Raw genomic sequence first — 23,581 nt, forward strand, 5'->3', positions numbered from 1 at the left:
TTACGTAGCCAAATGTCATCATGTCTGCCGTGCTATAACAGGCAGGCTAACAGTAAGGTATGGCGGGTTCATCACAACTTCTCAACTAAAAAAAGCTCAATGCTTTGTCTGAAAAAAATGACCTGGTGAGAGCAGGAAGACGAAACAAAATATGTTTGGACCTAAAAACCAAAACAAAGAGCCGAAAGATGCTAAATGAGCCATACAGCTGAGCAGGGTGTGGTGTTGAATGAAGTACGTGAAAAAGACTTTGGTTGCCAATTAGAATATTACTTGAGTAAAGTATCTGTTATTTACCACATTAATATCAAAAGTAATTTTATTATATTCAATATACTTTAGTGCTGCAAATAAAAAAGTAAGCAGTCAAAATTCTGAAGATTATGTTTGTAACATACACCACCTTCAGATGGAGCACACATTACTCTTGAAGAAAAATAGTAGGGGTGTGAATCTTTCAGTATCTCACAATTCGATTTGATTTCGATTCTTGGGGTCATGATTCGATTCGGAATCGATTCTTGATTCGAAACTATTTCTGATTTAAAAATCGATTCCCAATTCAAAATATAGGAGGTGTAATTTCAGGATCTACTCCAGTCTGTTTTGTCAGTAGCATATTATGTTATGAAAGCAAAGTGCGTATGAAATTATGGAGGATTTATTATGTACAAGGTTTTTTTGTTGTAGAAAACCTTCTGAACCTTTCTCCCAAGTGTTGGAAATCAGAAAGTGAAAAAATAAACAATGTTGTTATTATAGTTCAAAAAATGGACACACTTTTTTTTTTTTTTTTTTTTTAAAAAGTCCCATTGTTTTTCTTTTGCAGTTGTTTGTGTATCCCATTATCTGTGCCATTCTGCAAAGCAGCTCCTCTCTGGGATGCTGCAGAGGGCCACAACACACTCCTGACACTTCAGAGAGGGCCCTGATTCACCTGCCTGCTCTGCCTGCAGTGAACAGAGTTTACATCCATATGAGGCCCTGCTGCTTGTTAAACTGTCTCCTGATTTACCCTTGTCTCATTATTATTATTATTGTTGTTGTTGTTGTTGTTGTTGTTGTTGTTGTTATCGGGCGACCAGAGTTTATTCTAATGCACGAGGCGCTGCCATTAACACAGAGCGATAGATAGAGGAGGATTAGGCCAATCACAGTGCAGTTTGCTCCAGATGACGTAAACATAAAAACTATCTGATCGTCTTTTGATTGGTGGACAAGACCGAAACAAACCTCTGACCTCTCTCCAAATGAATCATGGGAAACCAATATGGCGTTTAGCATCGATGCTAATGTACTTTTATTATCGAAATATGGATAAAATATGGTCGGAAGACACCCAATATCGGATCTATTTTTGTGGATTTGTTGACCAAGGACCCGTAAAGCATCCTAATTCTCCGTCTGGATACTGAGGCTTCTAAAAGAGCTACGATGCATCGCAGTCATCCCTCTGAACGGCTCAGCTTTCACCGGCGAAAAAAGTAAGACGATCCGAAAAACTGTCTCAGGATTTTTAAGACTTTTCTGATTGATAAAAGTTTTAGACGGTTAGGGATAGACTATATTTAGTAAACACAGTCTATTATCGATGTTTAGGATTTTTGAATCGATTCCGAATCGTTAAAAACGACAATCGAGATTCTTATGTGAATTAATTTTTTATTGTCTTTTTTTAGCAAAAGGATTTAAAGAACTAACTGTAGTTTTTCATTCCCTCCCATACCATCATTTGCCTGTCTTTCCCCTCCTCCCTTCTTTCCCCATTTTGTAGTAAGGAAGCATACATATTATTTAGGAAATGTAGTGGAGTAACAGTGACAATTGACAGAAATAAGAATAAGAAATGACCCAGGGATTAGAAAGAAATCTGTGAAAAGTACGAAGAAATTACTCAAAAGTTTGCCCATAAAATCTCAAACAAACACAAACAAAACAAACAACCCCAAAAGAAGAGAAAGTAAAAAAGCTGAAAAAATTTAATAAATACAAAGTAAGAAATGACCTGGATAAAAAAGATTAAAAATTAATTTAATTATGTAGAATAATTTTAAATATAGAATTATGATAATTATAAATATAGTTCACTGGACATTCTTTCCTAGCTTTTTAAAAAATAGTTTATTTGTCTCTTTTCTGTGTCTTTTTTGTTAACTGTGCCGGTAATACTGTCTTTTACACTTTGGTGCTCATGGTGTCAGTAAACTTAACAGAATAAGTGAATTGTAGAGACTCTTACTAAGCTAATGATGTGTGTAGCATGTCCATATTGACAACAGTTTAAACATTTATATTTGCGTGTGCAATTTAAGCAGCTAACTAACAGTCGCCCTAGCAGGTAGCCAACAAACAAGTTTTATAAATCCAACAAATTTCTATAAAAATGAACTGCATGGTCACTAAACTGGGCCGCTGATTGAGACAGGCCTTCAAAATAAACTGGGCTAGTAAAAGGGACTGGGCTTCTAATTGTATAAGGTTTTAATTTGAAGTTTTTTGGTACTTTGTTGCATTCCTCCACTGGTAGGTGCTTACTTTCCGCGGCTTTATTACATCTTTAGTCATTATACTGTTTTATGCCAGATTAAAATGGTACAATAAAGTCACTTCCTTGATTTCCTTATAGGAGAAAGTTGTTTTTTGGTTGTGTTGTTACTAGAGGAGGCCTTTCATGTCAAACACATTCCTTTGCTTTTTAAACGATCGATTATAGACCGATAGTGTATGTATAGGTTCAAATGACCCCCCCCCCCCCGCTGGAAAATGTTAAAAGGTGCCTGCCCTTTAAATCTCCACATCTTTCACTGAGATGAAAGCTCTCTGATTTATTCTAATCAAAAGACTGCTAAATACCAAGGCCAGACCCCCTGAACCAACCTCTCTCCAACACACACACATGCACACACTTTCAGGTCTGCTCTCTGCGGACTGCAGAGCCAGGTGATCTTCCACAGGACCAAAGGGAGGTGAAGGTAGCTGTGACTCAGAGGGAGATGTGGCATTGGCAGGCACAGGGTTTTAGCATGTGGCTTAATTGCAGCCAGCCCCTCCTGCTGAGCATAATTAGCGTGAGCAAGCATGTCACTTCCTGTGGAGTTTCATTTATTAGAGATGATGATTGGCTGAGGGATAAAACGCAGGGGTGACACCCCCGCCTCCACTCTCAGCGGGATGGGGGGCGCAGCCAGGAGGGCAGTGAGGAGAGGATCTCACCTGCTGAAAGCTCCCCTGCCTTGTATAATGACCTAATTAAGCCGGGCTTGTTTATCCACTTGTAACGTTGATTACCTCGCTTATTTTTTTCACAAATTTTCTTTCATCAGGTCCTCATTTATGCTGAGGTTTTTTAAATCATAAATTAATAATATGTCTCTTCTTTATTCATTTTTTTTCTTTTGCATTTTCATAAGTAGTTTTTAATTTCTGTGCTGCTTTTTAGTAAAATAATCTGCAGGGGGAAAAAAAAAAATCCATGCACCAATACCAAATATGACAACTAAGGGCAAACACCAGGGGCATGTTCAATCTCAAAAACATTTTTCACCGTTTCCGGATTGAACGACACGTTTCCTCAAAACAGTGTGAAATGGGTTTGAGGTATGTTTTCTCCTGGTAGGGAGAGGCAGGAGAGGTAGATCGTGTCAAAGGGCTAACCCAATCAGCAACGATGTCTATATAAATAAATGTCTAGCAGACCTTTTCTTATTATACTTACATGTTTTGTTTACATCTCACACTTGCTTTGGTAATGCGAACATACAGTATGTTTCTCATGCCAAAAAGGCCTTTGAACTTGAACTTCTGTTGAAATAAACATTTTGCTACCCTTTGTCGGGGCTTAAAGCAGCCCAGCTTATACACCAGTTTCTATGCATCATAGCAGTACTGCTAAACCATTGCTTCTGTCTGCTGTTTTTAGAGTAAAACTGTATACTCATGCAATGTAAAATATATTCTGTAATGAAAAACTATACTTATCTGTTGTGCATTTTCAGTAAATTCTTCATTTGTTTTTAAACGCTGTAGGCAGCTGCAGAGCCTGTGAAATGAGGCGCTGCTTTTCTTCTAATAGAGAAGGTCATTAGTCACACTTTGACCTATCGAGGTCCGGCTGGAAAAATGCCGAGTCACCCTGCACACCTGCATTCTGCTGATTACACTCAAGCTGTACCTTGGCAGGGTTGTGCTTAGAATTACAAACTTACTTACACAAAATGAAGTGGTGGCTGTGTCTGGATCACTCATTATTTACATGTTTAATTCCCATAAATGCATCTTTTAGTGTCTGAGTGCTGTGGGTACATTTGTGGAAGAAATAGTGAGTGAGTGACTGAAAGATTTCAGACACAATAAGTCTGATAAATGTGTGAGGTGTCCGAACAGGTGCAACCACAGTAACAGGAGGGAGCTGGAGATGGCGGTCAGACAGTCACGGTCTAATGCTGACTTATAATGGAGTAGTGCTGCATGGGGTGCATTCGTAAATACTCACTCCCAGTGACAAAGCGCATTCTAGCACAAACTGGGCGCTCTGCTTTGGAGATGGAGCAGCAGAGTGAATGTTTGATTGATTTAACCAGTTTCTTTGAACAACAGCCCCTCATTTTCATGTAAAGGGTCACATTGGATTCATGAATGCACCCCATGTTCATGAGAAGAGTCTATATGAACACTGCGTGTTGTGGTACTCACGACCTTGTGAAATGACATTTTCTGTAATCTGCAAGTTCATGAGTTGTGACATGTTTGCTGACTTTTTCAGAAACGGCAGAGGACATGGGGGTTCTTTTTTCAGTGGTGTGTAGTTAATGTAGTGTTATTTTAGTCGTATGGAGTTTTTCTTTGTAATTTTATTATATGTCGAAGGAAAATGTTGATATTCCCAACAGTTTTGTCTTTTTCTTCTATCGTTATGCCTTTGCATTTCCTGCACAACGCAGTACGATAACCCTTTGATATCTTGCTCAAATGGAAGCCTTTGGTAGCTTCTAGTTGCCGACAGCAGCGTCCATGTTGCTGTTGCCTAACAGCGTTGTTCTCACGGCCTGACTGTTGAATGCCAAGCTTATTGTGTACTCCACTTTCCATGTCGTAACCACGAGCACATAGGTTCCATTTAAAAGCAGCATAATTAGATGCAATATTTGGAAATACCTGCAAACATGTACCATGCGTGTAGGGGCTTTCAAAAGCGTAGGTCACCACTGAAAAATCCAAAGCCACTTTTCATACACTAAAACATGATCAAATGAAGTATGTTCAAAGCAAATGCTTTATTTTTGAGTGTCATGATGCACACGTTTGTCACACATCCTCCTCCGAAGAAATAGATTAGCTTCACTGCTGCACAAAATAAAATGAAAAAATTGACTTGGTAAGATGGCTACAGAGAGATCGCAAAAAAACAAACAGTGACTGTGTGCGCTATGGTAAATACCCTGGTTTTTGCCCTACTCTGAAAAAAATTTCCATTTGTACTAGGTTGTTTACATAGTTATGCTTGTTTATAGTTGTGCATACTCTGATTATTGTGTCCTAACATGTCATTTATCAGGTCAAAATATGGAAAAGTGGAACAACTGGAGCTGCATGTACCATTTTCCTTCTCTGCATCAAGATAGGATTTTTTAATGTTTTCCACTGGTGATGGACCTGTACAACTAGTCAAATACAGCCTTCATCTTCCATTCCTTCAACAACCTCGTCAGAAGGTCAGTGTTTTCCCATTCATCCATATTCAAAAACCTGGAAATATCCAAGTCTTTATGTTTAAAAGTAGTTGTGTTTCTTTTTCGGACCAAAAATTTGGGCTTTCCTTTCGGGCATGCCCCTATGCACCACTTTCTTACAAATTGTTGGTTCGTGTACAACGCACAGAGCAGACTGTGAAACACGCAGGAGGCTGTGTGTTGCAAACTGTGGTTAAAAACCCCAACCGAGACATGTCATATTCCACATTTTTTAATTTAAAAAAATGCTGCATTCGGAAAAGGCCTAATTCATACTACCCAAACCAAATGTGCTGTTTACATAAGCTGTATGAAATTCAGAATACTGTCATATTTAAATAATAGTGGATATTAGTGTGCATGTAAACATAGTGAGCCAGTATGCATAGGACTAGGACCTGGAAACTGAAGCAGCTTAACTAAAATTCAGCCATCGTTCATTGTGTGCTTTTCCTATTGTTACATGTCAATATGTCCTCTGTGAAAAAGGCCTATGATGGTGCAAAGTGAGCCAGGGAGGTGTGAGTCAAGTGCATGCTCACACGTTAATCATGAAAAACAAGTGAAAGCACCTGTGCTGGTGCACCATAGGTATGCAGGAGCTCAAAAAGGCATGTAATAAGTCTTTAATATGGGATGTCCTATATTGCATCCGTTGTTTACCAGTTATTATCAGCTTTAGGCCTTTCTGCTGAAATTGGATGAAATCCCACAACTGCAAATTTACCGGCTCATTTACCAGAGTAAACGCCAGAGCCAGAGGTGTCAAACTGTACCAGCTAGAAATAGTGGTCACATAGTGTATTTAAAGATGGTATCATTAATGTCCACAGATACTGTGTTTATGTTGTTGCTGTTCAATAACCTTTAACAAATTCTCTGTTTATACAGTGAAGGTTAAAACTGCAGTCCAACAATGAGTGCATAGCTTTTTGCCTTCAGTGTTTATGGCCAGGTCACTACCCCAGGGACTGATGCTGAGTTATACTATAGTTAAGTGTTGCTCTGATTGAGGTAGTTGCCTCTGGCGATAAAAGGTCAACGTAAATGATTGATGAGAGGAAAATGTCATAAGGGAGGGGAGGGAATAAAAAGAGGTGCAAGGGATCTTGAGGATAACCCCTACGTCCTAAAATTTGCCTCTACTCTTAAATGTTTTTCCTCCAATCTTATATGTTTAACTTTATTTAAAATGTAGAAATAAACATGTTTGATTTGAGCACAGCTGGGTTTCTGTTACATCGGACGGACAAATCGATCCCGGATCAGCTCAGGCGCGGTTTGCTCTTATGTTGTTCATCCCTTTACTTGTGAGGTTTTGACCTATCATGCATATTCAGATCAATGGATAGAGAATTCCTTATGAGGCTCCCACAGAGGTGAGTCCACTGACACGGCTCCATCTGAGTTCAGACGAAAGCTCTTTACCCCTAATTAGAACCCTTGGCAATTCTAATGGATGCCCTTATGAAAATATCTTTAATGACTTGATGTCAGCAGGAAACCATCCGCTGATGTCTGATCCATCTCATTAAGACTCAACTCTACGTGTGTGTGTGTGTGTGTGTGTGTGTGTGTCATTGATTGAACCAATTACTAGAACATCCCTGATTGATACAAACACAGATACTCACAAAAAAAGCAGTTGTACATCTAGCTTTTACTTATAATCTGTATCATTTTGACACCACAAGACAATTTTATCACACAGGCAACACTTCTAGAATTGTCTTTATTGGAAACACATTTCGATGCACGGTAATTACAAAATAATCTCTCACAACAGAGGACTGGAAACACAGACTCGTACTTTAACACTAAAAACTGCCTTCTTCAACATTACTAATATTTTCAAACAATGATTGCACAAGAGTTAATGTCGACCTCCAATTAAGGTTTCCTACAGGGGATTTCTTGCAGCACACCAGTTGTTAATTAAGAGACAGTGTTGTGTCGAAATACTAAGAGTAAACTGTATTTACAATATTCATTCACCACACGTTATACTGAAAATATTTATAGATATACTACTGTGTACTGAATTTACATTGTCATTGTTGCCACAAACTTTAATTTACAGCCACCAAAACCCATCTTACACTCATTTAAATGTAGTTCTTCCTCTGTTTTTAACAATAAAAAGACAACATTATGTATAATGTTTATCATATATGCAGATGATAATGCTCTATTTATAGTCCACTCTGGTATTCCACACTGATTGTACGTCTTACCTTTGAATAATACCATGAACACAGTTGACAGAATACAAATTTATTTACGGTGATGCGCTCAGCAGTCCATTCAACCCACGTCTCTTGTCTGCTATCTGAGGATTGTATTGAAGATCAGCTGGAAGGTGGTTGTTATTTTCCCTCCTCTTTGTTTTGGTGCTCCCATGGCACTGGATCATTTTCCTCTGTGTGCAATCCAGTCTCCCTCTCATGCCAGAACTGCTCCACATCAGGCAAGACAATCCCATCTTTGAGGCTCGCCCCGTCTGCTTCTCTCTCTCCTCCCTGCTCTGGCTGGGGCTGAGCCTCTCTGCTGGGACCCTGGCTGGAGCTTGATTGAAGATGGGCAGAAGTCTCTGGTCTGGGACAAGGCGACTTAAGAGCTGTAGGGGTGTGAGGTCCGGGTTTTGGCTTTGGAGGAGGTTGTTTGCGCAGAGTGAGGCGCCTCCACAGCCCCCTGTAGCCCTCCCTGAACTCCTCAGAGAGGGAGAGGACGATAAGAGGGTTAACCAGCGACAGAGAGAAGGTGAGCAGCTGAGCAGAGAGGGTTAGAAGAGGTGGAAGAGAGGAGACGAGCGGTTGAGCTCCTTCGATTTCCTTCTCTGCGATGTGACGCTCCCAAACCCACACCACCCACTGTGGAAGCCAGAGAATAGCCATGGCCACTGTCAGGCTGAATAGCATCAAAGTGAGCTTCCTGGATCTGATCTGTGTGCGCAGGTTCTGTGTTTTACTGGAGCGGCGCTGGCACTGGCCATAAGCCCTCCAGAAATACATGAGAGCAAAGCTGAGAGGTGCACAGTAGACCCCCAGGGGGTACGCTTTGACATACACAGCCATGAAGTCCCGGGCTTCAGGCGGAACCACCAGCACACACACCAGCCCGCGGATCTCTCTCTGCAGCGTCGCAAACAGCCATTGAGGGATGGTGACGGAGCAGGCGGAAAGCCAGATGAAGAAGAACACCACCAGGATGGAGCCCATGTGGATGCTCACCTGCTTGGTGGGGTTGGACACGTAGCGGTAGCACGCTTTGGCCATGACAGCCACTGTGAAGCTTTTTGCTGCCATGCAGGACTGAAGGAACCAGTCGGCCGTCTTGCACACCACCCAGCCCAGATTCCAGCTAGCTTTGGAGTAAGATGCAGCCCTGAAAGGCACCGTGAACAGCAGCACCAGCCCGTCTGCAAACATCAGGTTGAAAATGAGGGAGTTGATGAGAGATAGTTTGCCCCTGTGAGCGTTTGAGAGCAAGATGACCATCGCAGTGAGATTGCAAGCCACACCCAAGACACAGATGACTCCAAGAATAGCCGGCACCAGGACCCTCAGCTCCCTGGGGTCCAGGTGTTGATGCGAGCCACGCTCATTGAATGGCCACTTATCTATGGAGCTGTTCACCACTGTCGCATTGTTCCCACTCAGCGTATCCATCTTCTCCAAAAGATGGCGAGCTTATGTGAGAAGAACAGATAAGAAAAGTTAAAGACAGCCAGGAGGAGAAGAAAAAAGGTTCTGGATAGAAGATTTCCAAAGACTGAAGTGCTCAAAAGAGAGATTTAATATATCTATGAAGTCTATGAATCTAATCCGGTTAGAATAATCGCATCAGAGAGGGCATTGATTAAGGATCAGTAATCACAGTGGAGCTCTTGTCTGTCCCCGGGTTTATCCTGAGACACAATGATGCAGCTTCTGCTGCTGGTTATAAAGATGCAGTTTGATTGACAGCTGCTGTCCCCAGCTGACAAAATGTGCGTCGACCACAGCCTCACGGGGCCAATTAGAAAAACTCTGCATAATGTGCACAGTACGACAGATGAATGTATTAAATTTCTAACAGTGAGGTTTCCGAAGAAATATTTAACTGCTTGTGGAATATATTTTTGTTATCGTAGCAAAGGCACTGTAGAATTTTTTACAAACTGTGCACAAAATTTAACGTCTGAAGCATCCAACAGCAATCCAATCCAATCCAGGTGGATGCTGTTATTGGTTGTATGAGCTGTGTGGAGCCTTCAGCTTCTACTCTTATATTCGAGGCCGGTTCTAGGCATGGGCATGCCCCCCCCAAATGCTCCTCCTGCCCCACCAACTCAAACACAGGCATCTTTAGCCCCGAATAATTTTCACCTTGAGCGATTTATTGTCACTTAAGAAAATGGCAGTGTTGTATTTTCACATTGTGAGTAAACACAATGGGGCAAGACCTGACCAATCAGAGACAGTTTACAGGACTCCTGTTTCCCCGTCCAGTACTGCAGCAGTCGTAGTTGATGTATATTTTGTATTAATAATCTTTAAAGTAACTAAAGCTGTCACATAAATGTAGTGCAGTAAAAAGTACTACATTTGCCTCTGAAATGAAGGGAAGTAGAAGTAGCCTACAAACTAGTATAACATGGAAACACTCAAGTAATGAACCTTAAAACTGCACTTAGGTACAGTACCAAAGTAGATTACTTAGTTAACTTCCAACACTGTTCACATAAAAACAACTCCAGTCAATACATGAATAATGATAGCAGTTTTGAAGTACTCCCAGTTTTGACACCTGTTGAGGTTTTAACTTTACAATAATTAAGATAGGTACTGTGAATGTAAATAAGGGTCCAGAGTGCATAAAAAAGCATCAAATTAGAGCTTTTTCCCAGGAGAGGATTCCCCTGGACCCCCCTACTGAGGTCACGTCCAAGCCCTAAATTTGATCTAAACCTTAAAAAAACAATGCCCATTAGCTTTTGGAGAAAACATGAAATGCCTACGTCATAGCAAGAATAACTGTTAGATATATTATAACATATTGTAAAAGAATGTTACACTACCACCTTTTCGTACTGACCCCCCCCCAGTCTAGAAGCAGACTGCTTATAATGGTAAATTAGTATAATATGAATAAACATGAATAATCACAAGAAATTAAGAAAACTATGACAGTGGCTATTCATTTGAAATCAACCACCAACTGTGTCCAGTTGATTAAAGTCAGGTTCCCTCCTCTTTTTTACCTACAGATAGACGTTCATCCACAAGAGGGCGCCCTCGCACTACAAGCAACAATGAATCACTGAATTCACATTCAGTTTAAAGCTGTAACTGTTAAGCTTTATAAAAAATAACTTTGTCATATTTGCTGAAGCTGTCACTACATTCACACAGTACATGAGACAGATAATCTGTGACAAAAACCATGTACCTCAAACTCCTCATAGAGCTTCTAATGGCATTTGCAAGAATCCACTGCATGTGAACATGAACAACTATCAGAGCGGAGGACTCTCTAATGCAGCTGTCAGTAATGTCAACCCCTGCTCCTGAGCTGTGGTCAAACTGTGAAACTAGGCAGCGCTGATCACACATGAATCAAGATTCTGGTACTGCATTGTCTATTTCTTGTCTCAAATTTTTCAGGAACAGATTTTAGCCGACTTTTTAGCTGTTAGTTGGAAATAAAGCTGAAAACTGAGCACTGCCCATCAGCCAGGGCAAACATTTTTCTTTTTACAAGTAAACAGTACACTGAAATATGAGTTGTGAAAGCATTTGACATGAGAAATAGGCAATGCAGTAACAGAATCTTGACTCATTTAATCAGTGCTGCTTAGTTTGACAGTTCTTTCAAATGCCATTAGAAGCACTGCAAGGAATTGGAGGATTTTTTTTCACATTGACATGACAAAAATTAAATTTTTATAAAAGACACCAACTGTAGCTTTAAGTCAGCAGCATTAACAGAGGAGGTCCAACAGCACAGGCTTTGAACTTGCACATCTTTATTCTTTTTTATTCAAAGAAAGTCCAGTAAGCATAAAGACTGCATGGTAATTAATTGCATTTCAATACATTCTGAGCTATAAAAGGTTGTTTTTTTTTTTGTTTCAATTAGAAGTGTCACAAAGGAGGTTGTTTAGAAGACATTACTGTTTAAAGGAATCACACTTAATAATTCCCTGATTTCACGGAGTTCATTTAGACCTTTGACTGCTTTTCGTTACGGGAGTTGGCTCTTCAAACAAATCTAAGACAAATGAGGAACTCCAAACTGATCAGAGCCGAGTGCCAAAATACAAACCTGCTACTGCTCCGCGTCACCCATCTTCAATAAGACAAGGACAGGCACCGCAGCAACCTTAAATCAAACCCTTTTTAAAAACTTCCGGAGAAAGCTGAATATTTTACTTGCATAGTGCTTCAGATGATCTGTAGATGTCCAAATATCTATATGCAGGCTGTCAGTTTCATAAGAATCAGATCCAATGCATGCAGAAAGAGCTATGCTAGCATTATATTACGCCAAGAAATCTCAAGGTCAATAATTCAACATGAAAAGTTTACTGCTCTACCATCTACAGATCATTTTCAGTACAATCCAATTAAGTTAAAAATGTGGCAAGGAGTGTTTTTTTCTTTTCCAACAGGGATTTTGCAAATCAAATTTTAATGTGGCTTTGTCGTGTCTCTTGCGAACTAATGACATCAGACTGACTGCAATGTGATAAGAGCAACAATTACTTTGTACATATCACAGCGTCCTCCCCTGAACTCACAAGCAAGTAGCCGGTGCTATAATGTAATCATGACTACATCGCTTCAAGCACTTTCTTCCACTTGGGACCTCAGTGGACTTTTTTACATTTTCCTTTATAGAGAAAGAGGAAAAAAAAGAAAAGAAAAATTCCTAGGTTAACATTTCGTTTGAAACATTCACACTCCTGCCTTGTAGTCAGTCCCCTCCCCCCTCCCGCTCCCTCTACATCAAACCCCCACATACCAAAAGAAGGCACCACAGCTTCTAAACAGACTCATTGACCGAGCGAAGGACTCAATAAAACAACAGCATTAAATAAAACCATTGACACAGCCTGGAAGGGCTTCATTCACATTACAGACTACAGCAGTCTCACCAGGGAGACACAGAATCGGTACTAGAAAGACTGACCATGTTGTGTCACAGGCAGAGAAAACTCTCAGTTTCTGGGTTCAGAGATTAACAGTCTCTTCCTCTTTTTGTCGGATTTCTGCAGCAGGTTGCACTGTCCGAAACGTCCCCTCAGTTAGAGGCCGCAGGGTTGATCACATGCACTGGAGCATGAACAGAGTGAAAGAGAGGGGGCACTGTTGCTACATGACAATGAGCCACCGTCATGAAAGCAAGGGGTTCTGTCTGTGTGTGCTCTACTTTATGTTCAGTGTACCCACATCCAGCCCCGTTCTGCAGGGTCCGGAGGGCTGCTACATCATGTCATTCATGCAGCAATCCTCTTGTTGCACAGGATTCACGTCTCCAGGTGTCCGCATGGCTAAATAAATTAAATTAGAAGTCAAATGAAGAATGAAAATCCATTCTTGATTTATGGGAACCTTTTTCCTCACGCTGTATCCAGGTTCTTAAATTTGTCCTCAGTTCAGTCACTGGATACGATCTCTGCACATCCTCAGCAGAGCGGCAAACTTAAAGACCGGCAGCAACAAGACATAGGGAGAGGAGGAGAAGGATGTAGATAAGGGCTCCATCTCTGTCTTTCTCCAGCTCCAGCTCTCCCTGCAGCCCCCTCATGTGTTGGGGGTCAGTGGTCAGCAGGGGCAGACTGCCCTTTAGTTGACCTTGTCTTGGAAGATGTAGAGGTTGTTTGTGGCCGCTACAGCGATGATGTTCTCATGCGGGTGCCACGTTGTGTGAAGGATCTTCTTGCTGAAGTCTAGGCTGTCTACACTGATCTCATCCTTACGCCGCTTCCCACCCACACACACCTGGAGGACAACAGCAGGGATAGAGAAGCGTTAAGATATGAGTGTGCACAATTTTTAAGGCATAAATTAACATTGAATATTAGTCATGTTGAAACCGTATTTAATGTTTTTGCCCATTTAGGGTCGCCGCCACAAGTTGCGAAATGCAAAACTGATATCATATCACCTTGTAAAGTAGATTTGGCAAAAAAAATTTGCAAGCTATTTTCAAATCGAGGAAACACAAGGAAAAAATTATTATTTATTTGGGGTCATGTTTGTGGCCACCCAACGATTATGCCCAAAATTCACTCCAATTTTAGTTTTTTTTCCCACTAACCCCTAAGGGAAATATGTGGCTTTTTAGCTGCTCCACTCTGTATACCGGCATGTTGCTAAATTTGAGCATCAATTTATTGCCAGAAAGGTAAAATTCAGGAGGTTTCTCACAGTTTTTTCTTTGCTAAATCAGCACTGGTTTAAATTGAAGTTAGTGAGAGAGTGAACAAGGACAGTAAAGGCCATAAAATCAAAACAATGAGCTAAAATGCTCTGTAGAGCTGAGAGCATCTGTCATGTTAGATGGTAATTCTCTGCAGGTTCACCACTTTGAGTGGCCTCTTTCACATTACATGTGGTTATTTGACCCATTGTTCATATAAAATATTGATTGGTGCAGCTTTAGCTTTTAGAAATAGACATTAGTTTACTGTGAAGACGTTTACCAGCCTAACTACTCTGCTTGCTGTGAATAAAAACAATGTAAAAGAACAAAGGTAGCCAAATATCTAATGTGGATGGATTGAACTTTCTTCTACTTTAGAAGAGGTTTTATATTCCATTATATAAATGTAATGCAGGTGTGTTTTGATTTCTAGATAATATAATTATATCGTAGCTTAACTATGAAGATTTCCAGTCATCAGGACATCTAAAAATACTAATCTGAGGCCAAATAAGGTATCTTTAACTTTTCCTCACTTGGAGAGACACCCTGGCAATGCTCAGATCTAGCTGCCCTAAATTTAGGACCTCCAGATATTAGGTAATGCTGGCCTTACAATTTCCACCAAATAACCTTTCAGTTGATTTCACTGTCACAGACAAATATCCAGTGTCTGAGTAAAATCATGACAGTTTTACCTGTACCCATGTTTAATATTATTGTAGCTTTATAGTCTTGGCTCCGGCAAATACTGAAATTCAATGATGTCAGCATTTTCAGTGACCATCAGGTGTGTTTTCTCTAACATGCAAACCAAACCAGGTAGACAGTAAACATGGAGGGGACTCAGGAGAGGTGCAACAACGTTCTCTTGTACTGTGGCAAAGGAGGAGAAACTGGTGGAGTTGTTAAGAGATGTTTTTTAATTTGGCTTGTACTGGATCCACCAAATGACACTTATTTCAGTGTGAAAATTAAGTTTTGGAACAGTTAACCTCTCATCCCCACAGTCTCTTTTCATTTTAATAAACGTAGTTAACTAACAGGAGTCTGGTAGCGAGTTGAGGTGACAAAATCCAAAATTTAAGTTCTTAAGTTATATCGATGCTGAAATGACAACAATCCTGTTGGCATATGATGCCTTTTATTTTGTGTTATGTAGAGTTATGTGTTCTATCATGTCATATTTTTTAAAAGGAGTTTTTGGTGATATTTTCCGCCAGGAGCAAGATGGAAAATGATCTCAAGAGGAATCTAGTTGTAGTCTTGAAACTAGTGACCTCACAAGATTCCCAATCTTTGCAAAATCTTATAGTCTGTGACTAAAAACTCACATTGTCTTGAGATGTGAGAGGCTGTCAGACTTTTGTCTTTTTGAAGTTTTCTGGTGTATGGTCTGTATAACTTGTACGGATGGGAAGTGCTGTACCTTGCGAGGCTTGAGAATGGCTCTGGGTTTGCTGTTCTCTCTGGACGCCTCCAGTGTGACGTCGCGTTTGGTGTTTCGGTCAAACATGCGGAAGAAATTGTTGTAGGAGCCGGTCATTATGACGCTGAGGAGGAACAGAGGATAGCGGAGAGTTATTTAGATAGATAGATGCATGGATGGATAAATGGATGTATGGATTGGAAGAAATAAAGCTTACCTGTCTGATCCATTCCAGACACACTCAAACTTGTCGAAGATGCAGTCATTCTCATACAGAGAACAAAGTTTGCCACGTAAATAATCGTGAACCTGAAAAACAAACAAAACAAGAATGTAGGTGGTGGATTACAATCACACTTTCCCAGCATCTAAAGTAAAGTACGACCTTAAGCTGCACTGCCATATGCCCTAGTTTCAATAATCCCTCCAGACCTGGTGACCCACGCTAAGATGCACGGTAGCAGGTGGAGGCGTAGCTGGAATTGGACAGAGAATCCCTTGAGCCCAGCTCATGGCCTTATCAATCATGACCTGCCCTAAGATAGCTTCCCCTGATCAGACAGTGTGGATCTGACCCCGGCGACCACACAGTGGGAGGTTTTGCCCTTCAGGATGAATCGGCACCGTCATTATCTGTCTTTCTACGGACAGTCGGCTCAATAAGCCCTCCTGGGGTCATCGCTGAAGATGACACAGTCACAGATTGGCAGTGTGACAGAGAAACAGGATTATGTTGAATGATTAGTCTGAAATCAATAAGTTTTGATTTGTTCTCGGCCTAACCGTTATTTAGGATTATCTTCTGAGCCTTCAGACTGTCCAGCAGGCACATAAAAGCATGATAAAAGCTTACCTGGTACGTCTCCAGTGGTTTGTTCTCCATTTGAAGGTCCCACACCTTGACAGTGAGGTAGTCCCTTGTCATCAGGTAGCGCCCGTTGTGGCTGAACTTCACGTCAGAGATGGATGAGATGATTTCAGAGAAAAAGGAGCGAGTGGAGGGATCCTCGGGCTCCTCAAAGTCTATGAGAGGAAAAAAACAAAAAATTAGTTATCTTCTGACAGAGAAAACACATTTTACACCGTGGGAGGTCGCTGCTTAAAAGAGATATTTTTCCTCCCACAAGTCTTTTAATCATTCGCAGCGAGGAAAAAAAACAAAGCAGATTTTGTTTGGGTGGTGGGGGCCGTCATTATCAAACAATAACAGCAACAACAATGCCTGGATGCGGGGTTTGCCGCAGCAGCTGCATCTCTTCATGGTATTATTTCTGTGTGTGTTTAGGGGGAGAGTCGTGGGTCAGCATGCTGGGTAAATATTGGTTATGATTCATATTGATTCTGGCAGCTGCTGATCTGTGTGCAGGCCAGCACGCTGGGGATAAGAGCCAGGCATTCCATCGTTAGCTGTCAAGTTATTGTTCCTCCTCCTCTTTTTCCTCCCACCCTTCCTCCCCTCTCTCGTCTCCATCTCTCCAAAAATGCCCCCACCAATCTCCCCCTCCTCAGCTGCGGCCAGGAGAAAAGCTCTGTGATGTGTCAATGGGGAGTCTAACAAGGGATGCGGCATGAGAGATGAAAAAATGGGGGGATGAGGAAGGGATAAGAAAAACAAATCAATGTCAAAGTGCTGGGCCCATTTGGGCCCCGCTGGATTTGTGTGTGTGTCAGTGAATGAGTGTTTGTGTAGAAGTGGGTGTGTGCAATATGTGCATGTATATATGCATGTGTGTGTATGTGTGTGTCCCACCCGTCCCACTCCAGGGGTGTATAATAGGGTCCCTGGGGAGTCGGCATGGAGGCTGTTTGGTCCCTCTCTCTCTGTCCTGGGGCTCTGCACTTCAGCAACCCTCTCCTGTCCCTCAATTCATCCATCCATCCTCAATCTGAAGACTAGACTCTAGACTTAAAGCAGCAGCCTTCCAGATTTACAGGTATGGGAAGGTATGATTTTTTTTTTTTTTTTTTTTTTTTACGTATAATGTTCAGGAAGTTTTGTGTGTGTGTGTGTGTGTGTGTGTGTGTGTGTGTGTGTGTGTGTGTGTGGTTGTCAAGGGAAGGAGGAGCTGTGTATGTATGCGTGGGAGGGAGGGCATTATTCATCGCTCTGAGCCAAACACAGCTCATGCAGTGAGACAGTAGGTCGGTATCAACAGACCTGTCCCGAGGCTAATGAGAGCACCTGCCTGCTCTGTGTGTGTGTGTGTGTGTGTGTGTGTGTGTGTGTGTGTGTGTGTGTGCGCACACTGCAAGCACCTGTCAAGTAATGGCACGTACATGCCAATATCAAACAGCACTGAATACCACAACTTCAAATTAACACCTGAACTTCAAACATTTACACTACTTATATGCTTATTTCTTCCTCAGATAAATTACCTTGTGAAATTCAACAGGCCCCACTAGTGCATGGTCCAGTGAGCGCATCAATATGTCTGAGGAAATGAGTGACATTATTGGACAACAAGGTGTGTCCATGAGGGACTAATGCAATTGCTCTTAAGCCATTGATTTTGCAGCGAAAATGTCAATGAATTCATTATTCATTCATCCAAAGCGTATGCACGTGATGTTAAGCTTTAGAGAAGGCCATTCATTGTTTGAAACGCACAGAGAGAGTTATTGATGGGTTATCAATCCTGGCATATTGAGCGGGGGGAAGGCTGCATGTCACAGCCACACAGAGGCGGAGCTGAAGCTGAAAAAGTGAGTGTGAATATCCAACTATGGTGCTACCATGTTGTAGTCATATTTGGGCTGTCAAATGATTTTTAGAGGGGAGAGTCATGGGTACCCATAGAGCCCATTTTTATTTTCATTCAGATATCTTGAGGTAAAGGGACTCATTTTTCCATGGCTAAAATTCATCCCAACTTTGGAGTGTTATTCAGCCCCTTTACTGAGAAACTAGAATGACTGGTATCACTGGATTCCCCAGGTCTTCTAGTTTCATATGAGTCATCATCATCAATTTGGCTGTAAAAGTCAGCCCCATACAGCCTCGTAAAGACAGGAAAGTTGGCCAGCAATTAAGGAAATTAAAAAAAAATGCAATTTGTACAGACCTTGCAATTAACATATTAACGCTGACAGCCCTAAATTATATAGATCTGTTTTCCCAGTTCCATCATTGTGATGTCGTCATGCATTTACAGGGGAAATTTTTTGCTTTTACACTTTGTTGTCATTTATACTCTTACAATGTTGGACTTTCATATTAAACACAGCCAAAGTTTCAAATGAAGGTAAACAGGTAAAACCTCAGGCTTCTGTTAATATTCTGTTTCCAATTTTTCCTACTTCCATGACAAGCTAATGTCAGCACCTGAAATTTCTTTCTATGGTCATCTGCTTCAGGCACGCTACTCCAAGTGTTTACATTACATATACTGTACCTACATGCCAACTACAAGCAAACATGTAAATTTTGGCTCTTTTTTTATCACTCGTATCATATTAACCCCTGATGCACTTAACTGGTACTCACATTTGCAGTGTTTGTCGCAGAGCGCGGCCTCTCTCATGTCACAGAGGCGTATCGAGCCCTTGCTGCTGCTGTAGGCAAAGGTGTGACACTGTTGGGGATGAAACTCTGCTGAAGTGATCACCTCCGTCAGCTCCTCCATGTTGGCTGGCTTGATGTCCACAATGTCTGAGAGACGGGCACTAAGGAACAACTGTTTTTGAATTTTAGCTGTGAAAAAAGTGACATTTTCTCTACAAATGGGTTTAAATAACAGGGTTATGATGATAGCTTCTAAACATAGAAATGACAGGAGTAAGAGGATACTGAAGCTGCGGTCAGTGATCTCCAGGTTCCACAGGTTCACCCTGAGGTCATCCGTAGAGATGTATGTCTGGAGGTCGGAGTTGACAGAGATGGAGTTGATGTGGTAGGTGTGGGCATTGCTGAATACGCGCCTGGCTGTAGCCTCAACCATCAAGTCCATAGGCTGCAGCACCGGCACCTATTAGTGAAGACAGGTCAGTTAGCAAGGGGAAAAGCAGATATAAGGAAAAAATATGCAAAAAACCATCTTAAAGGCTTTGATGTGTTTGTAACAATGATTCAGTACTCTGTGTAGTTTAATGCTGGTTTCCTTGAGGCCTTCTTAGACATTTATCTGTGTTTCTGCAAATGTGCATGGTTGCTTGTGTGCATAAATTTTGTGTGTGATTATGCTGCATGCATGCCTGTGTGTGTGCATGTGTGTGTGCGCCTCCAGGGGGTTCATATGACATTTATACCACAAATCTTAATGAAACAGAAACAGTGACTGAAGGGCTCAGGAACTGTTTGATGAGCTGCTTCAATCAGACTGTGAATATCTGTTTGCTACACGGCTACTCTGAGATCACGCCTCCCTCCCTGTCTCTCTTTCTCTCATGTAAGTGCTAAAGAAGTCACTCCTGTTCTCTTGTTTGTGTGTGCGTATGTGAGAAAGCGAGAAAAAGGAAAAAGCAAAGGAGGTGGAAAGAGAAATGGCCTGAGGGCATCGCTAGGCCCTGCTGAGGAATGATAACTGAACTCTGCAGAATTAAGACAAGCGCACACACACACGCACACACACACGCACACACAGCGCTGATCAGGCTTCAAAGACACCCAGCACCAGTCTGCATGCAGCCCCCCGTTGGCCAGATAAAACCCAGACAAAGAGAGAAGGGAGGGGAGTAAGAGAGGAGAACAAATCGACTGCTTCTTCCCTTTTTCCTCTCGTCCGTTGCTGGCACTGACAGAGAGACATGGCAGCCCAGCAGGCTGCTGTATCTCCATGGGTGTCACTTCATTTCCATGTCTTTCACTGGCCGTCCAGAGAGACATGGACTGTATTAACCCATAACCCCCAACACTGACAGTTACACGACTCAGCTTTGTTCCTGCACCTTTTAAATGACCTAGTAGATTCTCTTCTTTAAATGATGTAAAACAGAATATTTTAAATTGAGATGTTTTTGTTTTAAAAAGTAAAATGTAATGTATTTAAAGCACAACATTTTAAAGCAGTTTCCTTTTTTAACCTTTTGAAATCTACGCAAATTGGCTTGATTTCTTTCAAAAACATGGAAAGAAGGCGATAAGCAACCAAACAAAAAATGACCCAAAAATTGCAAGAAAATTACCTGAAATAAGCCAGAAAAAAAGGAAAGAAAAGTAATATAACCAAAATGACCTGAAAAAAGTGCTAAAATAATATAAAATATAAATAATATTTTTTCTGTAATCTCATTTTAAATATACATGTATATAATAATTACATTAATAGTTTTATTGATATTATTCCTAGTCATCTTTCTAATGAAACTTTTTTTCATAGTTCAGGTCATTTCCTTGTCACCTTTAAATATTTTTTTGCAATTTGCAGGTCATTTCATGCCAAGTTGCAAATAGCTTTTCTTTCCCTTGAAAGACTCCCTGTTTCAAAGGTTTAACAATCGGGAAAGGCGTCTCAACACTGTACAAGAAAACTGATGTTGATCCAGGTTTTCATTGGTTAAAGCAGATTTAAATCGATTAAAAACCAAAAAACACAGCATTTGTGTTTTGCGGAGATACTGCATGACAGACTTAACAAAACAAAACAAAAAGAGTATTACTTTTTTATATATATTTGTTTTTTGGCCATATTTCAGACTGATTTTTCTAAGCTGTTCCCTTTCCTCCTCCTGAGCTCTTTCCCCCCCATGTGCAGATTTCACAGCCTCTAAACAGGATTGCCACAGTCCCAGCCTGTCCTCCAGGTTGCTATGATCCCCTGGCCAGCCAGACAAAGAGGGACAGACACGCTGAACACAGCACTAATCTACTATGGCAGACACACACACTCATATACACGTATACACACACACACACACTCTGCTATGTGCCTGGTTGCTTTGTGTGGAAATTAAAGAGGTGGTGGAGTGATAAGAATGAGAGAGAGGGGGGTAGCAGGGTAAGACAGAGAGGATCATCCCTTCATGGTCTTCACCTCAGCGCACATATCGATCACTCACTTTCTTCTGCCTGTGCCAGTTTAAAATTGTCCAACGATTGTGTGTTTGCTGGTGTGCCATTTATCAGAATTGAAGGTGAGCGTTTATCACAGGGAGACTGTGTCAGACATACAGTAACAGTGTGTCCTGCTAAGAAGTTTACGTAGGATTAAAAGCTATCATAGCATAATGACTGAATGCTAAATTTTGATTTAATCAGCTTATCTGGGCTGCACGTATTCAGACTTCAGACTGCTCAAAGTACAAACTGTGGGCAGACCTTTGTCACAGAAACATTTTGACATGTCACAGTGGGAAAAGCACAGGTGTTAATTATAAAATGAATGATGGCTGAATTCCATTTAGCTCTGTTATTATGCAGGCCTGTTCACTGTCACACTGACATGGCTTACTGGGACGGAGCCATTGTTATGTTATTAGTAACAACTGTGCTTTTACTGCTATGACGAGTCAAAATGTCGGCTGTGGAAAGCTCTGCTGTCAAGATGCCTTCCTAAAAGGACAGGTCCATTTAAAGTTTTGGCACCTTTGGCTTTCCAGTTTGTTTGATTTCTCGTTATAGTTTTCCTAATATCTTTATATTTTGAAAAATGCCTCGCGTTCTTGCCAAGAGTAAGATGAGGTGAACGACACCATTCTCCTCTGTAAGTTCAACATAAAGCTACTGCGAGGAGTTTGTTAGCTTAGCTTAGAATAAAAACAGTAAACATTGGGAAAACTGCTTGCCTGGCTCTGTCCAAAGTAGGGCTGCACAAGCACAAATGTTTTTTTATCATCATATTGTTGTCTATTTGCACTATAGCCACAACATGAAACACTGTGATATTGTTTGTCGAAAGAGAGTATCAGCAGAAAATGGCACTTTAAAATGTAACTATGAACGTTTTTTTTTTTTTTTTTTGGTTCCTTTCCTTTTAGTGTTCAGATTAATGCTAAAATAATTTCCTTTAATTTTTTGAATGCAAAAGCAATTTGTAGTATTTCAGCAGTTTACTGAAAGCAGCAAATAGAATCGAGTAAACTTAAACATCTGTTTATGGCAACTTACCATGTTGTAATATTGATATGGATATCGTTATTGTTGGCTCAAGGCAACTTCCTGCATTACATTTACCTGTAAATCAGAAGTCTGAGCTCGGAGTGACGTCACAACCGAGTTGATTATGGTTATTATTATGTTTTTATTGTGTTTTTGAGTGAATGTGAGCAGCTGACTGAATTTTTTGGGATAAATAAAGTATCTATCTATCTGGCTAGCTAGCTAGCTATTAGCAATATCAGGCCTAGCCAGGTTGTTAGCTGTTGATAAGAACGCATTATGCTGTATTTTGCACATACAAACACTGTAGCAACATGTCCACAGGTAGAAGTTTGACAGGACTGTGTGTACGACTGTTTTAATAAAACATACGTAAGAGAGAAGTGCTAATTAGCATTATATTACTACAGCTTTCACTTATTTTGATGCACAAAGCGAACATCTTAGATTTTGATGTTGGGGTTGGTGAGGTTGCTCCAGCTTTCTGAGTTGAAAATCTTAATTTAGGGACTGTTGCCCGTTTTTAGTTGTGATGCTAGGCTAAGCTAACTAGCCTCAAGAGGCCTTTAGGCCATGATTTGAAATGTTTTGTTCCCACTCAAGATGAATCTGTGACTTTCTGAAATGTTCCTCGTCTTCAGATATTAACCTGCTGTTTGACTCTAGGCCATTTTTAACACACCAGCAACTGTTGACCTGATAGTTTTCTGTGACCCTCTTACCCGCAGCGTGGTGATAGTTGAGGGGTCTCTGATCCGTCCATCGTCATCCTTCAGGTTGTAGCCCTCTGGACGCTTGTCTCTTTCGCTGATTTTCCACAGCTTCACCGTCTTGTCTGATATGGATACATCACACAAACACACACACATACAAACACAAACAAAAACTACAGTTAGATCAAGGCTCACTACAGTGAATCTCAGATACAAGATGGATGCGGGGGTTGGGCAGCCAATCTGGCATGTAGCTGGGCCGAAG

General features: G+C 41.0%; 2 protein-coding genes across 3 annotated transcripts in view; both read right to left on the reverse strand.

Moving 5' to 3' along the window:
- Positions 1 to 8,095: 8,095 nt before the first annotated feature.
- On the reverse strand, positions 8,096 to 9,397 carry gpr151 (G protein-coupled receptor 151). The gene has a single exon (XM_042492847.1). It carries the CDS (start codon positions 9,395 to 9,397, stop codon positions 8,096 to 8,098), a length of 1,302 nt encoding a protein of 433 aa, XP_042348781.1.
- Positions 9,398 to 11,731: 2,334 nt separating this feature from the next.
- The window catches only part of ppp2r2ba (protein phosphatase 2, regulatory subunit B, beta a), a 59,484-nt gene continuing 47,634 nt past the window's right edge, over positions 11,732 to 23,581 (reverse strand). For both annotated transcript variants that reach the window (XM_042492948.1, XM_042492949.1), the window contains exons 4-10: positions 23,326 to 23,438; positions 19,358 to 19,535; positions 19,055 to 19,219; positions 16,421 to 16,590; positions 15,785 to 15,876; positions 15,568 to 15,691; positions 11,732 to 13,714 (exon numbers count right to left, since the gene is read on the reverse strand). In XM_042492948.1, coding sequence (XP_042348882.1) covers positions 13,559 to 13,714; positions 15,568 to 15,691; positions 15,785 to 15,876; positions 16,421 to 16,590; positions 19,055 to 19,219; positions 19,358 to 19,535; positions 23,326 to 23,438 — 998 coding nt within the window. In that variant the 3' untranslated portion in view covers positions 11,732 to 13,558. The remainder of the gene's footprint in view (positions 13,715 to 15,567; positions 15,692 to 15,784; positions 15,877 to 16,420; positions 16,591 to 19,054; positions 19,220 to 19,357; positions 19,536 to 23,325; positions 23,439 to 23,581) is intronic.

Source organism: Plectropomus leopardus, chromosome 9 (assembly GCF_008729295.1).
Source record: "Plectropomus leopardus isolate mb chromosome 9, YSFRI_Pleo_2.0, whole genome shotgun sequence".
Lineage (NCBI taxonomy): Eukaryota > Metazoa > Chordata > Actinopteri > Perciformes > Serranidae > Plectropomus > Plectropomus leopardus.

Excerpts from the sequence above, each read along its gene's own strand:
- gpr151 (XM_042492847.1), bottom strand. The coding sequence starts at position 9,397 with ATGGATACGCTGAGTGGGAACAATGCGACAGTGGTGAACAGCTCCATA.